This window comes from Oncorhynchus tshawytscha, linkage group LG03, assembly GCF_018296145.1.
Source record: "Oncorhynchus tshawytscha isolate Ot180627B linkage group LG03, Otsh_v2.0, whole genome shotgun sequence".
In the NCBI taxonomy this organism is placed as follows: Eukaryota; Metazoa; Chordata; class Actinopteri; order Salmoniformes; family Salmonidae; genus Oncorhynchus; species Oncorhynchus tshawytscha.
The window spans coordinates 31,203,469-31,230,130 of NC_056431.1; the positions used below are offsets into that span (position 1 = coordinate 31,203,469).

Sequence of the window (26,662 nt, forward strand, 5' to 3'; positions counted from 1 at the left end):
TCCTTATGTAATACATGTATCACTAGCCACTTTAACTATGCCACTTGGTTTACATACTTATCTCATATGTATATACTGTACTCGATATCATCTACTGTATCTTGCCTATGCTGCTCTGTACCATCACTCATTCATATATCCTTATGTACATATTCTTTATCCCCTTACACTGTGTATGACAGTAGGTTTTTTTGGAATTGTTAGTTAGATTACTTGCTCGTTATTACTGCATTGTCGGAACTAGAAGCACAAGCATTTCGCTACACTCGCATTAACATCTGCTAACCATGTGTATGTGACAAATAAAATTTGATTTGATTTGATTTGTTTTTGGATTTGTTGGAGAGAAAATAAAATGGCAGCGACATAGCAAGAGAGAAGCTACATCACGTTCCATGCACTGACATTTTGAGTACCATTATGTGTGTATGCATGCTAAACTGAATACATCTTCTCGTGAATGTCTGGATTTGGATCATTTAAGCTAAATGTTTGCACATTATGATTGCACTTTGTAATGCTCGGTAAGTTTTTAATGTTACCATTAATGTATGCTCCCAAGTATCAATCAAGCAAGTGAAAGGAAATGACAATTCCAGATGGGCATCCACTCCCTCCGCCACATTTTACCATGTATTAATCCACGCTGGCCACTCAACCAGTGACGCAACCATTTTCTGATATATACACAAGCAAAATAACATGGATATGGCGTTATTCAAGCAAATAGGATTCAGTTTCCACTGGCAACATGGGTGGGAGAACAAACCAGCCTTTGTCAAAGCTTTAGTATCACACCAGAGAGAGGCCATTGTGCTTCAGAAAGGCCTTCTTATGGTTCATGTCCTCAGATTGTAATGGATCTTACAAGCCCAGTTTAAGAAGTGGCACTCAGACAGACACTATGTTTTTCCACAGGCTAATTCCTGGAACTGGTCTGGGTTGTCTTTAGTTGTCAGTATGTCATCAAGATAATCATAGCTATATTACCCTCTTAAAAGGGTGGACAGCTGCATTTTTGTTGTTATCTAGAGCAACTTACAGTCCCCACAGTTTTTATGGTGTAGAAATCCTATCCCTTTATGGGTAGTTAAAGATGCATGTACAACAGATGGCAGGATCCATAAACTAGGAGCTATTTTGGTATTGTTAGGTTCTAATTCTCAGACTAAAAAACTCAGACACTATGAAAGCTTAACCAAGTTTATTCTTCCCAGAGGATCAATAAAGCTGCATTAGACAAAAACATTTTCACACAAGCACTGATATTTACACAAGCACTCCTACACATCTGTACAAACATCGTTCTTTACTGCTAGGCAGGACACTAGTGATACGGGCCATAAACTTTTATTTCTCCCTTAATGTGACCTGACCTGACCTCAACCCCCCTCCATCACTAGTCCATGGCTCTCTCCCCTTATCAATGCCTGCCGCATGTAAATCGCTTCCCTGAACTCAACACATTACAAGCTTAATTGCACACACTATATAAGTTCCTCCTTCACCCATTCCCTTCTGGTATACACTCTAAAACCTCAGCACTCCCTCAGTGACATGAATAAGTATATTTCATATTCTCAGAACCCAACAATATCAAGGCCTTTCTTTCCCATTTACACAGGCTATGCTTATAATACACATATTTCAGAATTTAAAAAACGAGGATAGGGATTTATAAAAATTGTATTTATTTAAATCGCATGAAGATGAATGTCTCTGTCCCTGAAAAGAGATTTGGAGTAATCTAGGCAACACAAACCCCTAAAAAAAAACACAGCTCTCACTTTACTGAGGCATTTTTGTAAATTGCTCAGATCATTTTAGGCACTTGGAATCACAATAATCCCTTCTGTTCTGAACAAAATACATCTTTGGTCCTGTAACTGTTGTTTAAAAAATAAGTCAACTGAAGCGGCAGTCTGAAAATAAAGCTTCATAGTTTGTTTCTTCCAAAAGAAATGTTTTTATTTTCTTATTTAAAAAAAATCTAAGATTTCTTTCTCACTTACTTCAACATTCTTGTTACATGTGAAAATGACCGTCAACTTAACAAACGTTGTGTGAGGAGAAATACAATTGTTGAGAGAAGATTGGCTAAAATCATACAGCAGTAAAGGATCGTTTCAGTCAAGTCACATTTCCATTTGCTTAGTTTATTTATTTATTTATTTTGAAAGACAAAGAGCAAGGCTACCATTCCACAGCTCCAACCCAATGGAGAGAAACATTGGATGCCACATCCACCTCTGCCCTGCACATGCTTGTTAGCTCAGTTACAGTGCAGCCACGTATGGTGAGAGTTACTGTAGTGAACTAGCGGTGGCTGTGGCTGCACATGTGCTATGTAGTAATTGCTGAAGTTGATGTCACGCACGTAGGGTGCGGGCTGGTAGAAGCAGGTGACGTTGGTCACCGTGGGGATTGCGTTCTGCTCAGCCAGCACCTGTAGCGCCAACATAGAGATGAGGCTGAGCGTCTGGCGCCGCTCATGGCCCATCAGACACACAGTGCTTTCATTCACCACCTGGTGCAGAGTCATCAGGCACTCATAGCGCTTGTGCTCCATGCCAGCAAAGTGGTTCTGCAGGTAGGCCTCCAGCTTACGCTGCTGCTCGCAGATGTCAGAGAAGTCGATGAAGAAGCGTGAGCACATGTAGCGCTGCAGAGCCTTCATCTCCGTTTCACAGATGGGCCTGAACCCCTGCGCCAGCAAGTGGCAGTACTTAAGTAGCCCCCCGCCTCGGATCTCCTCGGGGCTGCGTGTGGCAATGATCCGCTGACACAGATGACCCATGGCACCCTCAAAGTCCCCATACACACTCTCCCCAATCACGGTGGGGTGGAAGCTCTCGGACATGGCCGTCTCTGAACAGTGGTCAAACAGCAGCAGCGAGTCCAAGCCAATCTGGAAGGAGTCCACGCTGAATTCAAACTGCCGCCTGAGAGAGTCCACGAACTTGAGCTCCACATTCTTGCCCGTGTTGTTGGACAGTGAGATGAGGCTCCAGCGGTCTGTGTCGTTGCATACTTTCACCAGTTTCTGCACGTAGGCCTCTTTAAGGGTCAGCGGCGAGATGCGCTCCTTTCTGACCCCCGCTGGTAGGAAGTCCAATAGGCAGTCCATTACCACGTCCTTGACTAGCCGGAAAGCCTGGTCATCCTTCAGAGACACAACGAAGATCAGGTCCAGGTCCTTGTAGCCCATGCCAGTGTCCTGGTAGAGCACATGGCTGGCTGCAGAGCCGTTCAGCCGCACGTCTCGTACTGACACGCCCCTCTCCTCCAGTCGCGCCCGCACCACCTGGGTAAAGGAGACAGAGTATGTATTAGACATATGCTCAAACGCTTTTCATTTTTATGTTTAATTACAAAAAATACATTTCTGAAGTAATATAAATGTAATTGGTTATGTCCAAAGGCACTCCTTGCCCATACAGGACAGACATGCCTTTCCCTTGTGGAACATTTGCTGACTTTGGTGCCAGACCACCTGCCTCCTCCTTGCCAACATTATTCAACCAAAGAACACACACACACACACACACGGACCTACAAAGACTCAAGTAAACATCTTGAGACATTTCTCAATAAGTTCCAACATGGGCCTCTGGAAAAGTCAATAGGCTGTGTAAGCACTAGGCAGAGATCAATACACTGCTCACGAAAGTACATTTAATCATCACCGCCATCAGTTTGAATGGAAACTAACAGGCCCAGAAGGATAGCAGAAGAGTTAGGACTACTCACTGAGGATCTGACTCACTGTCTGGGTCATGCCTGTTTCACAAGGGCCATGTTCAGTAGGAACAAAATTAAATAAGAAAAACGAATTTTCGGGTTTCCATTGCAAAACTTTTTCAAACGCTTTCTGTTGCATGCTTTAATGAACACAACCCAGACGGCAGCAGTTAGTGCTATAGGATTTATACCCCTGCACTGCGATTCACACCGGTAGTAAGCGTTTGCCTTAGCATAGGCCCTAGTGGAGCAGACAATGAGAAAATCTTGCTCCAATCTCCACAACCGTTGGGTCAAAGGTTTCACTTTCAGAGGCCCGGTGATCTGCAGGACCAGTTCAGCAAAGAGGCCGCCACAATCATCTGTGAAGAGGGTGTCCCAAGTCTGACATCACTGGGTCTATGCTCCATAGTTAGATAGTGGTAGGAATGGCACGCTAACAGACACTGGCAGTCACACTGAGAAAGTGTGTCTAGAAGACCTCAGGAAATACAAAGATGTGGCACTAACAGCACACTCTAAAGCTAAACTCAATCCACTTGGTGGGTTGGCACCATTAAAATGCACAGTTCGTGCATGTAAAGGAAACATGTCATTTACTCTTAAAATCCAAAGAGCTCTTTCGGGTAAGAATCGATGTAACTTGCATTTGAAAGTGATCACAGCTTTCAGTCAGAATCCTCAACACTCTCAATAAGGCTTTAGCACAGGCAGATATGTAAGCTAGATGCTAGGAAATGTGTAGTCTACATTTCACCAATTTAAAAAAATTGATTGTAGAACATGGTAGGCTGTACTACCATGTTCTACCATACATTTTTTAAACTTATTTTGCATGTAACAATATGCAGTAAAATGCAATGAAATACAGAGAAACTTTTAATTTAAGAATGAATCATTTTAGCTAATGTTTATAAAAAGCCCACACACTGATAGGTGTGTAAATAGCCCATCCAATCTACCTACCTCATCCCCAATGTTTTCTTATTTACTTTTTTGCTCTTTTGCACAACAGTATTTCTAATTGCACATCATCATCTGCACATCTATCACTCCAGTGTTAGTTTACTAAATTGTAATTACTTCGCCACTATGGCCTATTTATTGCCTTACCTCATCACGCTGTTTGAACACACAGTATATAGACTTTTTTTCGATTGTGTTTTTGACTGTATGTTTGTTTATTCCATGCGTAACTCTGTGTTGATGTTTGTGTCACACTGGTTTGCTTTATCTTGGCCAGGTCTAAGTTGTAAATGAGAAAAAAAATAAACTTAAAAAATATCAAAGAGCAAACAATCTTAAATACAACTGGAAACTGGACTAACCTATTGTACAGATCCTACACATATTATATCTCAAGTACTTGCATCACACTTTAGCAAAACACCTCTCCAACTCTTACCTCCCTACCTCCTCCCATTGCAGCCTTCAAATCTCCTCGTCCTGACAGATTAGTGTCAGTCTGACAGTAATTAACATTCTCATCATGTCCATCAGATCATAAGCTGCCTCTATTTATACATAATGGGTTAGGCTGCAGACAGACAAAGGCCTGCAGTTTCATTCAACAGTACACCCCCTAAGTGCATAGACATACATCATGGGCTCTACAGCAAAGACAGACATGTGGGCTCCATGATTGGTATGTATATAATTAAAGCTAATTGAATGGTGTGGGTCACCTTAATGCCAAATGATACTAAATTCTTAGTAACTTTTTGATCAGTAGCCTTATATTGCTTTCTGCAACAAAGTAGCAGTGTCCAGTCAGATTACAGTTATCAATTGGACAGGGACTACAGATGCTGTGAAACTAGACTAAGCTAGACTCAACACTTAATAGTGCATTCAGAAATGTTTCATACCCCTTGACTTCATACCCCTAGATTTTGTCGGGTTACAGCTTGAATTCAAATGAATTAATATAATCTTTTTCTCACCCATTTATTGAAAATGTAATACAGAAAGCAAATTTACATACAGTTGTTAGTGTAATTTAATTATGCCAATGTGCTTTCATTAATTGAAAACCCTTAATCTATTTTATGAGAATTTGTAAGATTCTTGTTTGCATAAAATAGATGGAGACCAGTCTTTTCAATAATAGTTAACAGAATTTATTCTCGGAGTGCGCTGCCACTTTACCACGAGCAACAGTTTATATACAAATCATGACGTCATTTCATTGCTAAACAGAATCCCCTCCTCTCGACCGGGACAAAGTGAGGTGAAAAGTTCATTCTAACTTACTAACACACTCCCAGGTAACTTTTGACCCCTCAACATTATCAATCAACACTGAGCTGACAGTTCTAATTAACAGAAAACTTAGGAATGCACTCACTGTCTTATCTAAAAACCCCAGAGCTCAGTTCCGTAGGTTCAACCATAGGCTAACGACCTTATGTGTTTACACAGTCCACAACCCATTCGTTTCTTCCTAGTTGGAATGGTGTTCATTAACTTTAATTACTCCTTGTCCGTGTCTCACAATCCCTTCTTATGAACTCATATTGTTAATCAGATATAATAAAACAGAGTAGAAGTTTTACTTAGTTACAGTTCCATTTAAAATGGTTTGTTCAGTCATTTAATCATAACTTTCCCAACAACAGTACCAGTAAAAAGTTTGGGCACCTACTCATTCCAGGGTTTTTCTTAATTTTTTACATTGTAGAATAATAGTGAAGTCATCAAATCTATGAAATAACACATATGGAATCATGTAATAACCAAAACTTGTAGTAACCAAAAATTGTTGGCATTTACGTATAACTTTTTTGGTCAGAGTGCGTGTGTGTTTCAACTATTTAAGTCTACTAGAATGCTTAAAAGGCCGCTAAAATGTTAAAATATCTCTATCCTTTTTTGGCAAGGAGGATATCGGTATCAGCCAAAAATGTCATATCGGTGCATCCCTAGTCACAAACTTGAAACATGACATTTGAATACATTCAATAATATTTGCAGAAGTCCATTTACAACTATTAATATTCTGCTGTGAATCAAAAACACACTTGCAGATTTATCTGCACACACTTGTCACGTTACCAAGAGATTCATAAGCTTATAGAATGTTTTGTACGTTTGTATAAAAAGATTTGCAGTATTGCTGCAACCATTGGCTGGATTTTTCCATCAATCAAATCTAAGGAAATAGCTTGAAGAGGAGAAGTCATGTCTACAAAGTAACGGTAATTTGTTTAACAATGGTACATTTCAGATGAAATTGACAGCAGCTCATTTTTATATATATATTTTTTTATTTCACCTTTATTACATCTTAGAGATAAGAGTTCCGTCAAATGTAAATCATGGAGCGCCGTGTGTCATGACCGTGTCTTATATCGGCTGAAAACTTAAATTCTTGTTAATATAACTGCACTATCCAATTTAGAGTAGCTATTACTGCGAAAAAATTCCATGCTATTGTTTGAGGAGAGCTCCTAACAACAAAACACTTTTTTCACGGTGACAGGTTTGATAAATTCACCTCTGAAGTTGAAATGTGTACTTACATTCTGAAATCTTTCTCTGATTTATCATCCCAAGGGTCCCAGAAATTACATGAAGTTTCGTTTTGTTCGATAAAATCCTTTTTCAGATCCATAAAAATGTCCATATGGCATGCACGATCGATTTTGTATTTCCATTCATTAAATTTGCAAAGAAAGGAATCGGAAAATTTTACCCTAAACGTTGTTTCAACCACTCAAATTACATATTTATTTTTTCCTCAGAGATCCTAGAAAGTAACCAGACTTCAATATATCATTAGGAGAGTAGTATATCCTATAGGACACCAAATTTGGTCAGAGAGCGACGCCAAATGACACAGGCGGTCTTCACTTGATTGACTAACTTTGTCAAATAAGCACCAATCAGGGTCAAACAAAGCTAGCTAGACAGCCAATGAGCTGGGCTTTGCGGTATTATTCGGAAACCCCATATCTGTCCCAAAATGTTGCTGCTGACCTTTGACAGCAAGCCTTTTCCTTTTAGACAAAAATTGCAAGAATATGGAGAGTTATGAAGTTTTGAAAACTGGGTGTTTTCCTAATGTTGAACTTACAATATGGCTATTAATACTGGAAGAGCTAAATCAAAGTCTAAGTATACAGATTTGACAACATTCTTACAGAAAAATGTAATGTAAATGTAAATGTGTCCTTCACGATTAGCCCAAATGTACCTGGGTGACTTCACTCTAAATGTCAAGTAGCTTGCTCCTACTTCAAGTTATCAGTCTGAAACTTTGCACATACACTGCTGCCCTCTTGTGGACACCATCAGAATTACAACCAGAGTGATGGCTAGATTTGGGACCCTTCTGTTGCGTTTCAAAGATGGTTGCAGGGGGAAAAAGGTTGTTTTTTTCATTGTATATTCTTCAACAAGATCTATTGTGTTATATTCTCCCACATTCAATTCACAAATCCACAAACTTCAAAGTGTTTCCTTTCAAAGGGTACCAAGACTATGCATATCTTTTGCTTCAGGGCCTGAGCTACAGGCAGTTAGATTTAATATGTCATTTTAGGCGAAAATTTTAAAAAAGGGGGGCTATCCCGATTAACCAGTTAGGCAGTTTACAACTGCGACCTGGCCAAGATAAAGCAAAGCAGTGCAACAAAAACAACAGAGTTAAACATGGGATAAACAAACGTATAGTAAAGAACACAATAGAAAAAATCTGTATACAGTGTGTGCAAATGAAGTAAGAAGGTAAGTCAATAAATAGGCCATAGTGGCGAAGTAATTACAATTTAGCAATTAACACTGAAGTGATAGATGTGCAGATGAGGATGTGCAAGTAGAAATACTGGTGTGTAAAACAGCACAAAAACAAATATGGGACAAGATAGGTAGTTGGTTGGATGGGCTATTTACAGATGGGCTGTGTACAGCTGCAGTGATCGGTAAGCTGCTCTGACAGCTGATGCTTAAAGTTAGTGAGGGAGATATAAGTCTCCAACTTCAGTGATTTTTGCAATTCAATCCAGTCATTGGCAGCAGAGAACTGGAAGGAAAGGCTGCCAAAGGAGGTGTTGGCTTTGGGGATGACCAGTGAAATGTACCTGCTGGAGTGCGTGCTACGGGTGGGTGTTGCTATGGTAACCAGTGAGCTGAGATAAGGCGGAGCTTTATCTAGCAAAGACTTATAGATGACCAGGAGCCAGTGGGTTTGGTGACGAATATGAAGCGAGCACCAGCCAACGAGAGCATACAGGTCGCAGTGGTGGGTAGTATATGGGGCTTTGGTGACAAAACGGATGGCACTGTGATAGAATGAATCCAATTGGCTGAGTAGAGTGTTGGAGACAATTTTGTAAATAACATCGCCGAAGTCAAGGATCAGTAGGATAGTCAGTTTTACGAGGGTATGTTTGGCAGCATGAGTGAAGGAGGTTTTGTTGCGAAATAGGAAGCCAATTCCAGATTTAATTTTGGATTGGAGATGCTTAATATGAGTCTGGAAGGAGAGTTTACAGTCTAGCGAGACACCTGTAGTTAGTCGGAAGTTTACATACACTTAGGTCGGAGTCATTAAAACTCGTTTTTCAACCACTCCACAAATTTCTTGTTAACAAACTATAGTTTTGGCAAGTCGGTTAGGCCATCTACTTAGTGCGTGACACAAGTCATTTTTCCAACAATTGTTTACAGACAGATTATTTCATTTATAATTCACAATCACAATTCCAGTGGGTCAGAAGTTTACATACACTAAGATGATTGTGCCTTTTCAACAGCTTGGAAGGTTCCAGAAAATTATGTCACAGCTTTAGAAGGTTCTGATTGACATCGTTTGAGTCAATTGGAGGTGTACCTGTGAATGGATTTCAAGGCCTACCTTCAAACTCAGTGCCTCTTTGCTTCACATCATGGGAAAATCAAAAGAAATCAGCCAAAACCTCAGAAAAAATATTGTAGACCTCCACAAGTCTGGTTCATCCTTGGGAGCAGTTTTCAAATGCCCGAAGGTACCACATTCATCTGTACAAACAATAGTACGCAAGTATAAACACAGTGGGACCACGCAGTGGTCATACCTATCAGGAAGGAGACACATTCTATCTCCTAGAGATGAACGTACTTTGGTGCGAAATGTGCAAATGAATCCCAGAACAACAGCAAAGGACCTTGTGAAGATGCTGGAGGAAACAGGTACCAAAGTATCATATCCACAGTAAAACGAGTCCTATATCGACATAACCTGAAAGGCCGCTCACCAAGGAAGAAGTGAGTGCTCCAAAACAGCCATTAAAAAGCCAGACTACACTTTGCAACTGCACATGGGGACAAAGATCATACTTTTTGGAGAAATTTCCTCTGGTTTGATGAAACAAAAATAGAACTGTTCGGCCATAATGACCATCGTTATGTTTGGAGGGAAAAGAGGGATGCTTGCAAGCTGAAGAACACCATCCCAACCATGAAGCACAGGGGTGGCAGCATCATTTTGTGGGGGTGCTTTGCTGCAGGAGGGACTGGTGCATCATGAGGAAGGACAATTATGTGGATATATTGAAGCAACATCTCAAGACATCAGTCAGGTTAAAGCTTGGTCGCAAAATGGACAGTGACCCCAAGCATACAAAGTTGTGGCAACATGGCTTATGGACAACCAAGTCAAGGTATTGGAGTGGCCATCAAAAAAAAGCGTGTGTCACTCAAGGAGGCCTACAAACCGGACTCAGTTACACCAGCTCTGTCAGGAGGAACGGGTCAAAATTCACCCAACTTATTGTGGGAAGTTTGTGGAAGGCTACCCTAATTGACTGTATGGCAACTTCTGACCAACTGAGAATGTGATGAAAGTAATAAAAGCTGAAATAAATAACTACTATTATTCTGACATTTCACATTTTTTAAATAAAGTGGTGATCCTAACTGACCTAAGACAGGGAATTTTTACAGGGATTAAATGTCAGGAATTGTGAAAAACTGAGTTTAAATGTATTTGGCTAAGGTGTATGTAAACTTCCGACTTCAACTGTAGGTATTTATCGTTGTCCACATATTCTAAGTCAGAACCATCCAGAGTAGTGATGCTAGTTGGGTGGGAGGGTTTGGGCAGCGATCGGTTGAACAGCATGCATTTTGTTTTACTAGCATTTGGAGGCCACGGAAGGAGTGTTGTATGGCATTGAAGCTCGTTTGGAGGTTTGATAACACAGTGTCCAAAGAAGTGTAATGACATTCATCCTAGCATTACTATCAACTGGCTAGCTTAAAATCAGGAAGCTTTAAATGAGAGGCGAAAACAAATATAATATTTGCTAGTTAAACATCATTTTCCTTATCGTCATTTCCGGTCACAACTTGTAAACTTGTTTACGTGCTGCTGTGCGGTTTGTTGCTAACATTTCTTTGCTACTTTTTGTCATAAAAAACTAAGTTTTTTACTTTTTAATTACCATTTAATATTTTTTATTTTTCTCCCTCGCTCAACTTTTTTCATTCAACTTTTTCACCCCGGACACTATCTGGACATGGTTCTACACGACCTCCACCACCCGAAGCTAACTAGTCAAATCAAATCAAATTTTATTTGTCACATACACATGGTTAGCAGATGTTAATGCGAGTGTAGCGAAATGCTTATGCTTCTAGTTCCGACAATGCAGTAATAACGAACAAGTAATCTAACTAACAATTCCAAAAAACTACTGTCTTATACACAGTGTAAGGGGATAAAGAATATGTACATAAGGATATATGAATGACTGATGGTACAGAGCAGCATAGGCAAGATACAGTAGATGATATCGAGTACAGTATATACATATGAGATGAGTATGTAAACCAAGTGGCATAGTTAAAGTGGCTAGTGATACATGTATTACATAAGGATGCAGTCGATGATATAGAGTACAGTATCTACGTATGCATATGAGATGAATAATGTAGGGTAAGTAACATTATATAAGGTAGCATTGTTTAAAGTGGCTAGTGATATATTTACATCATTTCCCATCAATTCCCATTATTAAAGTGGCTGGAGTAGAGTCAGTGTCATTGACAGTGTGTTGGCAGTAGCCACTCAATGTTAGTGGTGGCTGTTTAACAGTCTGATGGCCTTGAGATAGAAGCTGTTTTTCAGTCTCTCGGTAGAGAGTCTCACGAACAGGCAGTGGCTCGGGTGGTTGATGTCCTTGATGATCTTTATGGCATTCCTGTAGCATCGGGTGGTGTAGGTGTCCTGGAGGGCAGGTAGTTTGCCCCCGGTGATGCGTTGTGCAGACCTCACTACCCTCTGGAGAGCCTTACGGTTGAGGGCGGTGCAGTTGTCATACCAGGCGGTGATACAGCCCGCCAGGATGCTCTCGATTGTGCATCTGTAGAAGTTTGTGAGTGCTTTTGGTGACAAGCCGAATTTCTTCAGCCTCCTGAGGTTGAAGAGGCGCTGCTGCGCCTTCCTCACGATGCTGTCTGTGTGAGTGGACCAATTCAGTTTGTCTGTGATGTGTATGCCGAGGAACTTAAAACTTGCTACCCTCTCCACTACTGTTCCATCGATGTGGATGGGGGTGATCCCTCTGCTGTTTCCTGAAGTCCACAATCATCTCCTTAGTTTTGTTGACGTTGAGTGTGAGGTTATTTTCCTGACACCACACTCCGAGGGCCCTCACCTCCTCCCTGTAGGCCGTCTCGTCGTTGTTGGTAATCAAGCCTACCACTGTTGTGTCGTCCGCAAACTTGATGATTGAGTTGGAGGCGTGCGTGGCCACGCAGTCGTGGGTGAACAGGGAGTACAGGAGAGGGCTCAGAACGCACCCTTGTGGGGCCCCAGTGTTGAGGATCAGCGGGGAGGAGATGTTGTTGCCTACCCTCACCACCTGGGGGCGGCCCGTCAGGAAGTCCAGTACCCAGTTGCACAGGGCGGGGTCGAGACCCAGGGTCTCGAGCTTGATGACGAGCTTGGAGGGTACTATGGTGTTGAATGCCGAGCTGTAGTCGATGAACAGCATTCTCACATAGGTATTGCTCTTGTCCAGATGGGTTAGGGCAGTGTGCAGTGTGGTTGAGATTGCATCGTCTGTGGACCTATTTGGGCGGTAAGCAAATTGGAGTGGGTCTAGGGTGTCAGGTAGGGTGGAGGTGATATGGTCCTTGACTAGTCTCTCAAAGCACTTCATGATGACGGATGTGAGTGCTACGGGGCGGTAGTCGTTTAGCTCAGTTACCTTAGCTTTCTTGGGAACAGGAACAATGGTGGCCCTCTTGAAGCATGTGGGAACAGCAGACTGGTATAGGGATTGATTGAATATGTCCGTAAACACACCGGCCAGCTGGTCTGCGCATGCTCTGAGGGCGTGGCTGGGGATGCTGTCTGGGCCTGCAGCCTTGCGAGGGTTAACACATTTAAATGTCTTACTCACTTCGGCTGCAGTGAAGGAGAGACCGCATGTTTTTGTTGCAGGCCGTGTCAGTGGCACTGTATTGTTCTCAAAGCGGGCAAAAAAGTTATTTAGTCTGCCTGGGAGCAAGACATCCTGGTCCGTGACTGGGCTGGGTTTCTTCCTGTAGTCCGTGATTGACTGTAGACCCTGCCACATGCCTCTTTTGTCTGAGCCGTTGAATTGAGATTCTACTTTGTCTCTGTACTGGCGCTTAGCTTGTTTGATAGCCTTGCGGAGGGAATAGCTGCACTGTTTGTATTCAGTCATGTTACCAGACACCTTGCCCTGATTAAAAGCAGTGGTTCGCGCCTTCAGTTTCACACGAATGCTGCCATCAATCCACGGTTTCTGGTTAGGGAATGTTTTAATCGTTGCTATGGGAACGACATCTTCAACGCACGTTCTAATGAACTCGCACACCGAATCAGCGTATTCGTCAATGTTGTTGTCTGACGCAATACGAAACATCTCCCACTCCACGTGATGGAAGCAGTCTTGGAGTGTGGAGTCAGCTTGGTCGGACCAGCGTTGGACAGACCGCAGCGTGGGAGCCTCTTGTTTTAGTTTCTGTCTGTAGGCAGGGATCAACAAAATGGAGTCGTGGTCAGCTTTTCCAAAAGGGGGCGGGGCAGGGCCTTATATGCGTCGCGGAAGTTAGAGTAACAATGACCCAGGGTCTTTCCACCCCTGGTTGCGCAATCGATATGCTGATAAAATTTAGGGAGTCTTGTTTTCAGATTAGCCTTGTTAAAATCCCCAGCTACAATGAATGCAGCCTCCGGATAAATCGTTTCCAGTTTGCAGAGAGTTAAATAAAGTTTGTTCAGAGCCATCGATGTGTCTGCTTGGGGGGGATATATACGGCTGTGATTATAATCGAAGAGAATTCTCTTGGTAGATAATGCGGTCTACATTTGATTGTGAGGAATTCTAAATTAGGTGAACAGAAGGATTTGAGTTCCTGTATGTTTTTCATCACACCATGTCACGTTGGCCATGAGGCATACGCCCCCGCCCCTCTTCTTACCAGAAAGATGTTTGTTTCTGTCGGTGCGATGCGTGGAGAAACCCGCTGGCTGCACCGCTTCGGATAGCGTCTCTCCAGTTAGCCATGTTTCCGTGAAGCATAGAACGTTACAGTCTCTGATGTCCCTCTGGAATGCTACCCTTGCTCGGATTTCATCAACCTTGTTGTCAAGAGACTGGACATTGGCAAGAAGAATGCTAGGGAGTGGTGCACGGTGTGCCCGTCTCCGGAGTCTGACCAGAAGACCGCTTCGTTTCCCTCTTTTTCTGAGTCGTTTTTTTGGGTCGCTGCATGTAATCCACTCCGTTGTCCTGGTTGTAAGGCAGAACACAGGATCCGCGTCGCAAAAAACATATTCTTGGTCGTACTGATGGTGAGTTGACGCTGATCTTATATTCAGTAGTTCTTCTCGGCTGTATGTAATGAAACCTAAGATGACCTGGGGTACTAGGGTAAGAAATAACACGTAAAAAAAACAAAAAACTGCATAGTTTCCTAGGAACGCGAAGCGAGGCGGCCATCTCTGTCGGCGCCGGATGTTTAGATCATTAACATTATGCTTTCTAAATGCAGTCGCTGTACTCATAATATACAGGAGAACGATCGCCTTACGGTGAGGAAGCCCAGCTTCAGACGCAATCGTTTAGGCAAGGGTCATTTAAGTGTAGGAAGGAATGAAACAGCGTCTGTGCCACCAATAAGTACAGATGGTAGCATAAATCCTCTCGCACGGTCCCCGCTGCTGGACAATTTTCTCATGGCTTCTGGAAGGAAATACTGTAGGAATGCTCAACCGGTGTCACTCATTCAGCCGACAGAAACATTCAACCCATTAAGCAACGAGTAGGAGTCAGAGTCCGAGTCTTCTCTGGTCTCTCCTCCACCCATTACCGGGTCTGAGACGCCGAAGCCTCCCACCATTAGCTCTGACAAATTGAACACCCTAGTCATTACCCGAGAACACCCTAGTTCATTACCCATAGTATTAGACTTTTAAAAAAATAATCAAGCGATCATACACTCTTTACCAGGGGTTAGGGCTACCGACGTTAAGGCTAATCTGAAGATGGTGCTGGCTAAGGCTAAAACTGGTGAGTGTAGAGAGTATAGAGATATTGTTATCCACGTTGGCACCAACGACGTTAGGATGAAAGAGTCACAGGTCACCAAGCGCAACATTGCTTCAGCGTGTAAATCAGATCAGCATCAGCATCGAGTAATTGTCTTTGGCCCCTTCCCAGTTAGGGGGAGTGATGAGCTCTACAGCAGTCTCAACTCAATCGCTGGTTGAAAACTTTTCTGCCCCTCCCACAATATACAACTTGTAGATAAATGGCACTCTTCCTGGGACTCACCAACAAACAGGACCAAGCCTGGCTTGATGAGGAGTGACAGACTCCATCCTAGCTGGAGGGGTGCTCTCATCTTATCTATAAATGTAGTGCCCTGTCTAACTCAACTAGCTCCACAATAAGATAGGGTACAGGCCAGGCAGCAGGCTGTTAGCCACCCTGCCATCTTAGTAGAGTCTGCCACTAGCATAGTCAGCTCAGCTATGTGTCTATGCCTCGATCTAGGATGGGCAAAACTAAACATGGCAGTGTTTTAGCAATCTCACTGGAATAAAGACCTCCTCCATTTCTGTCATTATTGAAAAAGATTGTGAAATCTCACATCTCAAAATAGGGCTACTTAAATGTTAGATCAATCACTACCAAGGCAGTTATAGTCAATTAACTAATCACTGATCATAATCTTGATGTGATTGGCCTGACTAAAACATGGCTTAAGCCTGATGAATTTAGTGTTAAATGAGGCCTCTCCTCCTGGTTACACTAGTGACCAAAACCCCCGCGCATCCCGCAAAAGCGGAGGTGTTGCTAACATTTACGATAGCAAATTTCAATTAACAAAGGAAAAAAAGTCTGTTTTCATCTTTTGAGCTTCTAGTCATGAAATCTATGCAGCCTACTCAATCACTTTTTATAGCTACTGTTTACTGGCCTACTGGGCCGTATACAGCGTTCCTCACTGAGTTCCCTTAATTCCTATTGGACCTTGTAGTCATGGCATATTCAAATATAAAAAATATATATTTTGGTGACTTTAATATTCACATGGAAAAGTCCACAGACACACTCCAAAAGGCTTTCGGAGCCATCATCGACTCAGTGGGCTTTGTCCAACATGTCTCCGGACCTACTCACTGCCACAGTCATACTCTGGACCTAGTTTTGTCCCGTGGAATAAATATTGTGTATCTTAATGTTTTTCCTCATAATCCTGGTCTATCGGAACACCATTTTATTACGTCTGCAATCGCAACAAATAATCTGCTCAGACCCCAACCAAGAATCATCAAAAGTCATGCTATAAATTCTCAGACAACCCAAAGATCCCTTGATGCCCTTCCAGACTCCCTCTGCCTACCCAAGGACATTGGACTACAACAATCTGTTTAACCACCTAACTGAGGAACTCAATTTAACCTTGCGTAATACCCTAGATGCAGTCGCACCCCTTAAAACAAAAAACATTTGTCATAAGAAACTGGTATACAGAATACCCAAGCCCTGAAGCAAGCTTCCAGAAAAATGGAACAGAAATGGCGCTACACCAAACTGGAAGTCTTCCGACTAGCTTGGAAAGACCGATACTGCATGGTACTTAGAGCCCTAACCCTAATCCTTAATTGAGGAGAATAAGAACAATCCTAAATGTATTTTTGATACTATAGCAAAGCTAACTAAAAAGCAGCAATCCCCAAGAGAGGATGGCTTTGACGAAAATATCATGATCATTAGAATTACGGACTCCTCTTTAAATCTGCGTATTTCTCCAAAACTCGGTTGTCCTGAGTCTGCACAACACTGCCAGGACCTAGGATCAAGGGAGACACTCAAGTTTTTTAATACTATATCTCGACACATTCATGAAAATAGTCTTGGCCTCTACACCTTCAAGCTGCATACTGGACCCTATCCCAACTAAACTACTGAAAGAGCTGCTTCCTGTGCTTGGCCCTCCTATGTTGAATATAATAAATGGCTCCCTATCCACCGGATGTGTACCAAACTAATTTAAAGTGGCAGTAATAAAGCCTCTTGAAAAATCAAACCTTGAGTCATGACCTGATTGCAGTTCGGCGTCATAACTGACTTCAGTAGAAAAATGTTAACCTTCGAACGTCACTGGATAAGTGTGCTCTTCATAGATGAATCCCGGTTTCAACAGTATCGGGAAGATGGCAGACCGCGTGGATGGCATTGTGTGGGCGAGCGATTTGCTGATATCAACGTTGTGAACAGAGTTCCCCATGGTGGTGGTGGGGTTATGGTATGGGGAGGCATAAGCTACAGACAACAAACAATTGCAATTTATCGATGGCCATTTTAATGCACAGAGATACCGTGATGAGATCCTGAGACCCATTGTCGTGCCATTCACCTGCCTCCAACACCTAATGTTTCAGCATGATAATACACAAGGATCTGTGCACAATTCCTGGAAGTTGAAAATGTCCCAGTTCTTCCAGGAGATGGATCACGCTGCATGAGGCAAAAGATACTGACTGGTTTTCTGATCCACGCCCCTAGCTTTTTTTTAAGGTATTCTATATATGACCAAAAGAGGCATAGCTGTATTCCCAGTCATGTGAAATCCATAGATTAGGCCCTAATGAATGCATTTAAATTGACTGATTTCCTTATACGAACTGTAACTCAGTAAAATCTTAAATTGTTGCATTTACATTTTCCTTCAGTATACAAGATATGCCACTAATATGAGGAGTGGAGAAGCCCTATGCACCATAAACATGTCTACTCATGGAGGAACTCCCTATCAAAGAGACTCAGAGGGTTTGGCAGGAGGCCCTGGGTCAATGGGAGGTCAAGGGTGAGAGGCTGAGGACTTAGGGGGAAATGAGATACAACTTGAACCACAGAGTAAGGCTGCCTTCAAACTAAAACGCATGTCCAATGCAGCTGTTTGGTCGGGAAAAACGCTGTTCTACGTTATTAATTGGCTGAACGAGAGTCTTTCCAACTTTTCTGACGGACAGCACAACACAAGCCTCTCCCCAACTGACCCCTCCCTTTGAACTAGAGGTCGACCGATTATAATTTTTCAACGCCGATACCGATTATTGGAGGCCCAGAAAAGGCGATACCGATTAATCGGTCGATTTTGTTAATTTATTTGTAATAATGACAATTACAACAATACTGAATGAATACTTATTTTAACTTAATATAATACATCAATAAAAATGTAGCCTCAAATTTAGCCTCAAATAAATAAATAATGAAACATGTTCAATTTGGTTTAAATAATGCAAAAACAAAGTGTTGGAGAAGAAAGTAAAAGTGCAATAATGTGCCATGTAAAAAAGCTAACGTTTAAGTTCCTTGCTCAGAACATAAGAAAGCTGGTGGTTCCTTTTAACATGAGACTTCAATATACCAAGGTAAGAGGTTTTAGGGTGAGGTTAATATAGTATTTATATTACTATTTATCTCTATACGATTTGTATTTCATAGGCACTTTAGTATTGCCAGTGTAACAGTATAGCTTCCGTCCCTCTCCTCGCCCCTACCTGGGCTCGAACCAGGAACACATCGACAACAGCCACCCTCGAAGCATTGTTACCCATCACTCCACAAAAGCCGCGGCCCTTGCAGAGCAAGGGGAACAACTACTCCAAGTCTCAGAGCGAGTGATGTTTGAAACGCTATTAGCAAGCACCCCGCTAACTAGCTAGCCATTTCACATCAGTTACACCAGCGTAATCTCGGGAGTTGATAGGCTTGAAGTCATAAGTAGTTCAATGCTTGAAGCACAGCGAAGAGCTGCTGTGTCACGCCCTGGTCTTAGTATTTTGTGTTTTCTTTATTATTTTGGTCAGGCCAGGGTGTGACATGGGTTATTTATGTGGTGTGTTTTGTCTTGTTTTTTTTGTAGGTTATGGGATTGTGGTATAGTATAGTAGTCTAGGAAAGTCTATGGTTGCCTGGAGTGGTTCTCAATCAGAGGCAGGTGTTTATCGTTGTCTCTGATTGGGAACCATATTTAGGCAGCCATATTCTTTGAGTGTTTCGTGGGTGATTGTTTCTGTCTCTGTGTTTGTTAGCACCAGATAGGGCTGTTTTGGTTTTTCACGTTACGTTTAGTGTTTTTGTATTGTTCGTTATCATATTTATTAAAGATGTTTAATAATAACCACGCTGCATTTTGTTCCTCCTTTCCTTCACCGGAAGAAAACCTTAACGTGCTGTTTGAATGAATGCTTACGAGCCTGCTGCTGCCTACCATCGCTCAGTCAGACTGCTCTATCAAATCATAGACTTAATTATAACATAATGACACAGAAATACAAGCCTTTGGTCATTAATATGGTCGAATCCGGAAACTATCATTTCGAAAACAAAACGTTTATTATTTCAGTGAAATTACGAACCGTTCCATATTTTATCTAACGGGTGGCATCCATAAGTCTAAATATTGCTGTTACATTGTACAACCTTCAATGTTATGTCATAATTACGTAAAATTCTGGCAAATTAGTTCGCAACGAGCCAGGCGGCCCAAACTGTTGCATATACCCTGCCTCTGTGTGCAATGAACGTAAGAGAAGTGACAATTTCACCTGGTTAATATTGCCTGCTAACCTGTATTTCTTTTAGCTAAATATGCAGGTTTAAAAATATATACTTCTGTGTATTGATTTTAAGAAAGGCGTTGGTGTTTATGGTTAGGTACAGTCATGCAACGATTGTGCTTTTGTTAAATCATCCCCCGTTTGGCGAAGTCGGCTGTCTTTGTTAGGAAGAAATAGTGTTCACACAGGCCAAGCGGCCTAAACTGCTGCATATACCCTGACTCTGTTGCAAGAAGAATGACACAATTTACCTAGTTAAAAGAAATTCATGTTAGCAGGCAATATTAACTAAATATGCAGATTTAAAAATATATACTTGTGTATTGATTTTAAGAAAGGCATTGATGTTTATGGTTAGGTACACGTTGGAGCAACGACAGTCCTTTTTCGCGAATGCGCACCGCCTCGATTATATGCAACGCAGAACAAGCTAGATAAACTAGTAATATCATCAACCATGTGTAGTTAACTAGTGATTATGATAGATTTGTTTTTTATAAGATAAGTTTAATACTAGCTAGCAACTTACCTTGGCTTACTGCATTCGCGTAACAGGCAGGCTCCTCAAGGAGTGCAATGAGTCATGTGGTTAGAGCATTGGACTAGTTAATCTAAGGATGCAAGATTGAATCACTGAGCTGACAAGGTAAGAATCTGTCGTTCTGCCCCTGAACAAGGCAGTTAACCCACCGTTCCTAGGCGGTCATTTTTTATCCCAGACAAGCCTGGGGGGGGGTCCAGTGAGCATTTATCATAAAGGTTGAAAATATCCACTACCACATCCAGAAATCCTGGATTAATTAATCATGACTAACTACATAACTGTCAGTCAAATCAATATGTTCATTGTTAAAGCAGCTGGCATGATCTTTCAATTACATAACCACCATCCATCCCATGCATAAGAACATGTCTGATGTAGAGGGGGATATTAATTAATGAAAACCAGCAGACGGGGGCTGGAGATAGAGTTACAGCAGGGAGATACAAGTACTGGCCAGTCCGGATTATTTAACATGGTTAGTCTCATTGAGATAAAATCTATTTTTCAAGAGAGACCTGGACAGATAGCAGCACCACCTTGGTAGACACAACACAAGCCACTGTCTGGAAGGGGAGGACCATCCTCCTCAAGTCAATTTCATAAAAATGTAAATGGTAAAACATTTAAAAAGTGATCATTTTTAGATAAAATTATACTAAATATAATCACGTCACCAAATAATTAAAACACTATTTTGCAAAGAATGTCTACAGTAGCCTCAACAGCACTCTGTAGGGTAGCACCATGATATAGCCGGAGTACAGCCATCTTCTGTCCTCCTCTGGGTACATTGACTTCAGTACTAAACCTAGGAGGCTCATGGTTCTCAACCCCTTCCATAGACTTACACAGTAATTATGACAACTTTCGGATGACGTCCTCCAGCATGAACTGACATGCTGTCCACCCAATCAAGTATCAGAGAATGAATCTAGTACTGAAAGCATAAACTACAGCTAGCTAGCACTGCAGTGTATAGAATGTGGTGAGTAGTTGATTCAAAGAGAGAGAAGGATAATAGTTGAACAAATTAATTTCTTCCAAAATTCAGGAGAAGCAGAGAGAAATAGAGAAAGATTTTTTTTTCCACTTTCAGTTTCACTTACTTAGCAAATGCAGCTAGCTAGTTAAGGCTACTGAAACACCCTGCTCATACAGAGTGATACTATGTTAGTTAGCTGGCTATGACTTTCCAACACAACAGTGGAACTCTTCCAAGTCAAGGTAAGCTTTTGGTATTACTAACTTATTGCCACCGGGGCCTGCCGGTGTAACTGAATAAATATGCTGACTATGACGTCACTTTAACTAATATGGTGACAACAATGTAGGCTGTGTGTAGCAGTTCTGCTTGGAAAGGTTTTTTCACCTGATCCCATACAGCTGATGTGTTGTGCATTGAAGTCCACAAGCGAAGGGAAGAGGTGAGAGGAGTAGGGCGCATAGATGCGACAAGGAAGACAAAGTGGCTGCTATGAAATTGAACTGTGTTTCAGGGTGTATTCATTCCGCTGATTCTGTTGAAAAAAGTTTCTTAAACGGAAGCAAACGGAACAAAACGGGGATCTGTTTTGTTAACTAACTGTATGAATCAGCACATTGCTGTAGTCTACTTTTCTTCTTTTTAAATGAATTTATCTTATTAACACTTTGTTCTAGCTTGCTATTTGTGTAGGTAGCTATCAAGTAAACGCAATGATAATAGCAGTTACAGAAATCTAAATTGTTGCAAAGAGTTACCGCAATGGCTATTGTTAATGGGTTAACACCTACTGAAGCTCACTACTGAACAGAGTGGACGTCAACAGTAAAGGTCCTATATGGGGCAGGGTTGGAGTTCAGCTCACACTTTGACCTGAACTAAGAGAATGACTATTGCTACAGTGAAGAGATATGTATGATAGGCATCAGTTTGGTCTCAGACTAGACGTACATGCATAGTACATTTAAATCGGAGGTACTCAACCTGGTATGATAAGTAACCAAACGTAACATATGGCAAGAACTAATGTTGGGTGGTTGGTTGAAGAGGATAGTGGGCATATAAACGCAAATGTCGAGCAACCCTAAGGTTGCGAGTGCAAATCTTATCACGGACAACTTCAGCATTTTAGCAACTTTAGCTACTTTTTAGCTACTTTGCATGTTAGCTAACCCTTCCCCTTACCATTTTGGCTAACCCTTTACTCCAAATTTAACCCTAACCCCTAGCCTAACTGATGTTAACCATCTAGCTAGAATTCGTAATATCATAAGCTTCGCAAATTCGTAACATATTGTACTTTTAAAAAATTCGTATCATACAAAATGAGTGATGGACATCCACAAATTAATGCATACCATACGAAAGGTAACACGCCATACTAAATGAGTATCTCGGATTGACATACAGAATAATACATTTTCTGTGACCAGGTCGGTCAGAGACATGGCTCCATCACTCAATAGAATATAGGCGAATAGACTACTTTAATATGCCATAGGGACATTTCATTTGCAACAAAGCACATGCATACTTGGCATTACTAACAGTACATCACAAAACATGAAGCGATTCAGAGTAGACAGCATATACTCAGTATAGAAGTTGTGGCGCACGCGCTTTACCTGAACAATCTGCCGGGGTTGTAGAGAGAGTGTAGGGAAATTTCCGCGGCCGTGAATCGGGATTGCTTCTCTGAGGATTGAGTTCAAACGACGTACCTGATCCCAAGACAGCACACAGAACCGCCTACTCTGATCCGACGTATCGCTTGACATGGCGATGTGGCACTGAACAGAGTTAAAAATATATATATTGGAATGAATGCGGTAGTCTAATCTTGCTGTATCACTCCCGGATCAATCGGTTGAGGTGTGCGTCTTAAAAATGCAGGGGGGAATAATGAATGGATGAGTTTGGTCAATCGTGGTAAATTCCAATAGCCTACAAATGTTCAGTATCCGTTCCCTCATTCAGCAAAGTAATGAAGATGTGATTGCTGTCAGATACTTGAAGTTTGAAATGCAAGACACGCTTAACTCTTTATCCACATATGTTAAGCTGATCAGTCACAAGTTTGCAGCGAATCGTTATCCAAAAAGCTCATCCAAGGTCTATAAAGGCTCCTCATTTGCATAGAGGCTCTGATTTTTTTTTGTTCACTCATTAATTATCAAGACCTTGCCTTGTTGCGAGTGCCACCAGTCAGTGCAGAGAAATGTTTGGCACAACCTGTGTACTAGTGACGCATTTCCAGAGCCTCCACCCCTTTCCATACTCACTGATATCCCCCAAGACATTGGGCGCGTTCGACATTGAGAGCAATAGAGTATTTTTGAAGGCACTAACTCCGCCATGGTTCGTTGGACAAATGCATTTCTGTAGGGTTTTTGGATAAACGCAGAAAATAAGGTATGTTGTAAACACAGGCTGAGGAGATCGTGTACATTGAGTCCTATGCGATAATCTTCATTAGCTAATGTCACTGTTTCTTAATTTTGTAAGTATTAATGTAATAAAAAAAAGCACATAAAGCACATAAAAGGCTTCATAATTCATAAAGGTCATGTTAACGGACTGATATTATCTCATAGAACAAAACGTATAAGAGCTCCTAAGCCTGTGTTAACCTCAGATCTTATGTTTGGCAATTAATTAACACAAAACCCTATTCTTTCCCCATTCATTTCCACCATATGAATTGCTGAACAAACCAGAGGTAACTCATTTCCGTTTTTTAAGGACTAAAAGCTGGCAAACTCTATTACAGCTGACATTAAACTCGCGTCGAGGAGTCAGTAGATCAGTTACAATTTACAATAAAATAAGTTGTTGTTCACTTACCATCATTAATAAGCTACCATCCTTCTAAACATATGTCAAATTGTTTAGTTGGCAATGCCTCAGAGTTCTACATAGATTATGGTCATCATACAGTGCATTTGGAAAGTATTGAGACCCCTTGACTTTTTCCACATTTTATTACAGCCTTATTCTAAAATTGATGAAAATTATTATTAGTATTTATTTATTCAATCTACACACAATATCCCACAATGACAAAGCAAAAACAGGTTTTTAGAAGAAAAAAAAAAGTATTAAAAACAAAAAGCTGAAATATCACATAAGTATTCACACTTTACTCAGTACTTTGTTGAAGCACCTTTGACAGTGATTATAGCCTCAAGTCTTCTAAAAGGCATCATGCTACAAGCTTGGCACACCTGTATTTGGGAGTTTCTCCCATTATATAGCGTCACTGCACTGCTATTTTCAGGTCTCTCCAGAGATGTTCGATCAGGTTCATGTCCAGGCTCTGGCTGGGCCACTCAAGGACATTCAAAAACTTGTCCCAAAGCCACTCCTGTGTTGTCTTGGCTGTGTGCTTAAGGTCGTTGTCCTATTGGAAAGTGAACCTTCACCCCAGTCTGAGGTCCTGCTCGCTCTGGAGCAGGTTTTTCTCTGTAATTTGCTCCGGTGGTTTCTAAACTTCTTCCATTTAAGAATAATGAAGTGTGAACTGTGTTCTTGGGGACCTTCAATGGTGCAGAAATGTTTTGGTACTCTTCCCCAGATCTGTGCCTCAACACAATCCTGTCTCGGAGTTCTACAAACGATTCCTTCGACCTCATGGCTTGGTTTTTGCTCTGACATGCACTGTCAACTGTGGGACCTTATATATACAGCACCAGTCAAAAGCAGTCCTACTAAGCGCAATTGAGATGGTTTGGGATGAGTTGGACTGCAGAGTGAAGGAAAATCAGCCAACAAGTGCTCAGCATATGTGAGAACTCATTCAAGACTGTTGGAAAAGCATTCTAGGTGAAGCTGGTTGAGAGAATGCCAAGAAGGTGAAAAGCTGTCATCAAGGCAAAGGGTGGCTACTTAAACAAATCAACATATATTTTAGATTTGTTTAACACTTTTTTGGTTACTACATGATTCCATATGTATTTTTTCATAGTTGTGATGTCTTCACTATTATTCTACAATTTAGAAAATAGTACAAACAAAGAAAAACCCTATAATGAGTAGGTGTGTCCAAACTGTTGACTGGTACTGTATATCTTTTTTTTATTTGCAAAATAAATTATTAGGTATTGTGAGGAAAAACATGTATTTAATCAATTTGAGAATAAGGCTGTAATGTAACAAAATGTGGCAAAAGTCAAGGGGTTTGAATACTTTCCGAATGCTGACTATTTGTCAAAGCATACCATAACAGTAATATCACAAGCATATAGTTACTGTGCTACATTTTATGAGAATGTATTGCCTTTTGATTATGTTGTTTACCTTGAGGTGCAAAAGCTAAGACTTGCAAAGCAAAAAGCATGGGCTAAGCCTACTGATGCTTAAACTACATAAGCATTACATAACAGGAAACTCTTGAATATGAAACAAATGTTCTGTTTTCCAAGCGCACACAGCTTTCAAATTTCCATTATCAATAATGAGTGGCATTATGTGATATGGGGAGAAATGTAATCATTTTGCTGTAGTCTGAGTCAACTAATGGAAAATATCCACAAGCGTATCAGAAGAAGTCTATTTGCTGTACGTGGCACTTGTGAGTGTGTTTTGTACAGTCGTGTTTTGATTTCATTAATGTTGGAAGTCAATGATAACTGTTATGTGGAAAGCCATCATTCACATACAGCTTTCTGCTGCACTTTTCTATATACTTTCTGATACAGTATCACCACCTGTTTCCACTCCCCTTCTTCATCTAAAGAACATGTTGTTCCCTTAATTCGTATAATAACATAGAATACAAAGTACACATTTATCCTTTGGAATGTCATTAATCCTCTAAAAGTCAAAGCCAAGGGACGGGGGGACCCCTTTAGGTCTAACAAAAACGAATATTAAAAGATTATTTAATAAAATATTGAATTTGGCCTTTACTGCTATAGCCCATAGAAATGCATTCAATAACACATTTATGAATGGCAAAAAAAGACTGCATAAAAAATCATAAGGAATAAGGTTTTGAAACTACCTCCATATATTTCCATTCATTTGTATGAGTTACCTTCAGACGAGTCCCATGACACTTGTGGGGGTCGTCGAGCAAAACGGAGGAAACCATCATAGTATGTAGGCCAAACGGTTCGGACGCTACAGACGTTTTCGTGGTCTGACGAACACATATCTGATTAATTAGTCTTCTAATTAATCAGATATTTTAATATTTGATCAATTAGTCTTCTAATTATGTCACACGCCCTGGTTTTAGTATTTTGTGTTTTCTTTATTATTTTGGTCAGGCCAGGGTGTGACATGGGTTATTTATGTG

General features: G+C 41.2%; 1 protein-coding gene across 1 annotated transcript; it reads right to left on the reverse strand.

The window, feature by feature from the left end:
- Window positions 1-1,200: 1,200 nt before the first annotated feature.
- On the reverse strand, window positions 1,201-23,618 carry LOC112234425 (terminal nucleotidyltransferase 5A). The gene is made up of 2 exons (XM_024402548.2): window positions 22,989-23,618; window positions 1,201-3,304 (listed from the first exon to the last, which is right to left on the reverse strand). Exons 1-2 carry the CDS (start codon window positions 23,139-23,141, stop codon window positions 2,273-2,275), a joined length of 1,185 nt encoding a protein of 394 aa, XP_024258316.1. The 5' UTR covers window positions 23,142-23,618; the 3' UTR covers window positions 1,201-2,272.
- Window positions 23,619-26,662: the final 3,044 nt, after the last annotated feature.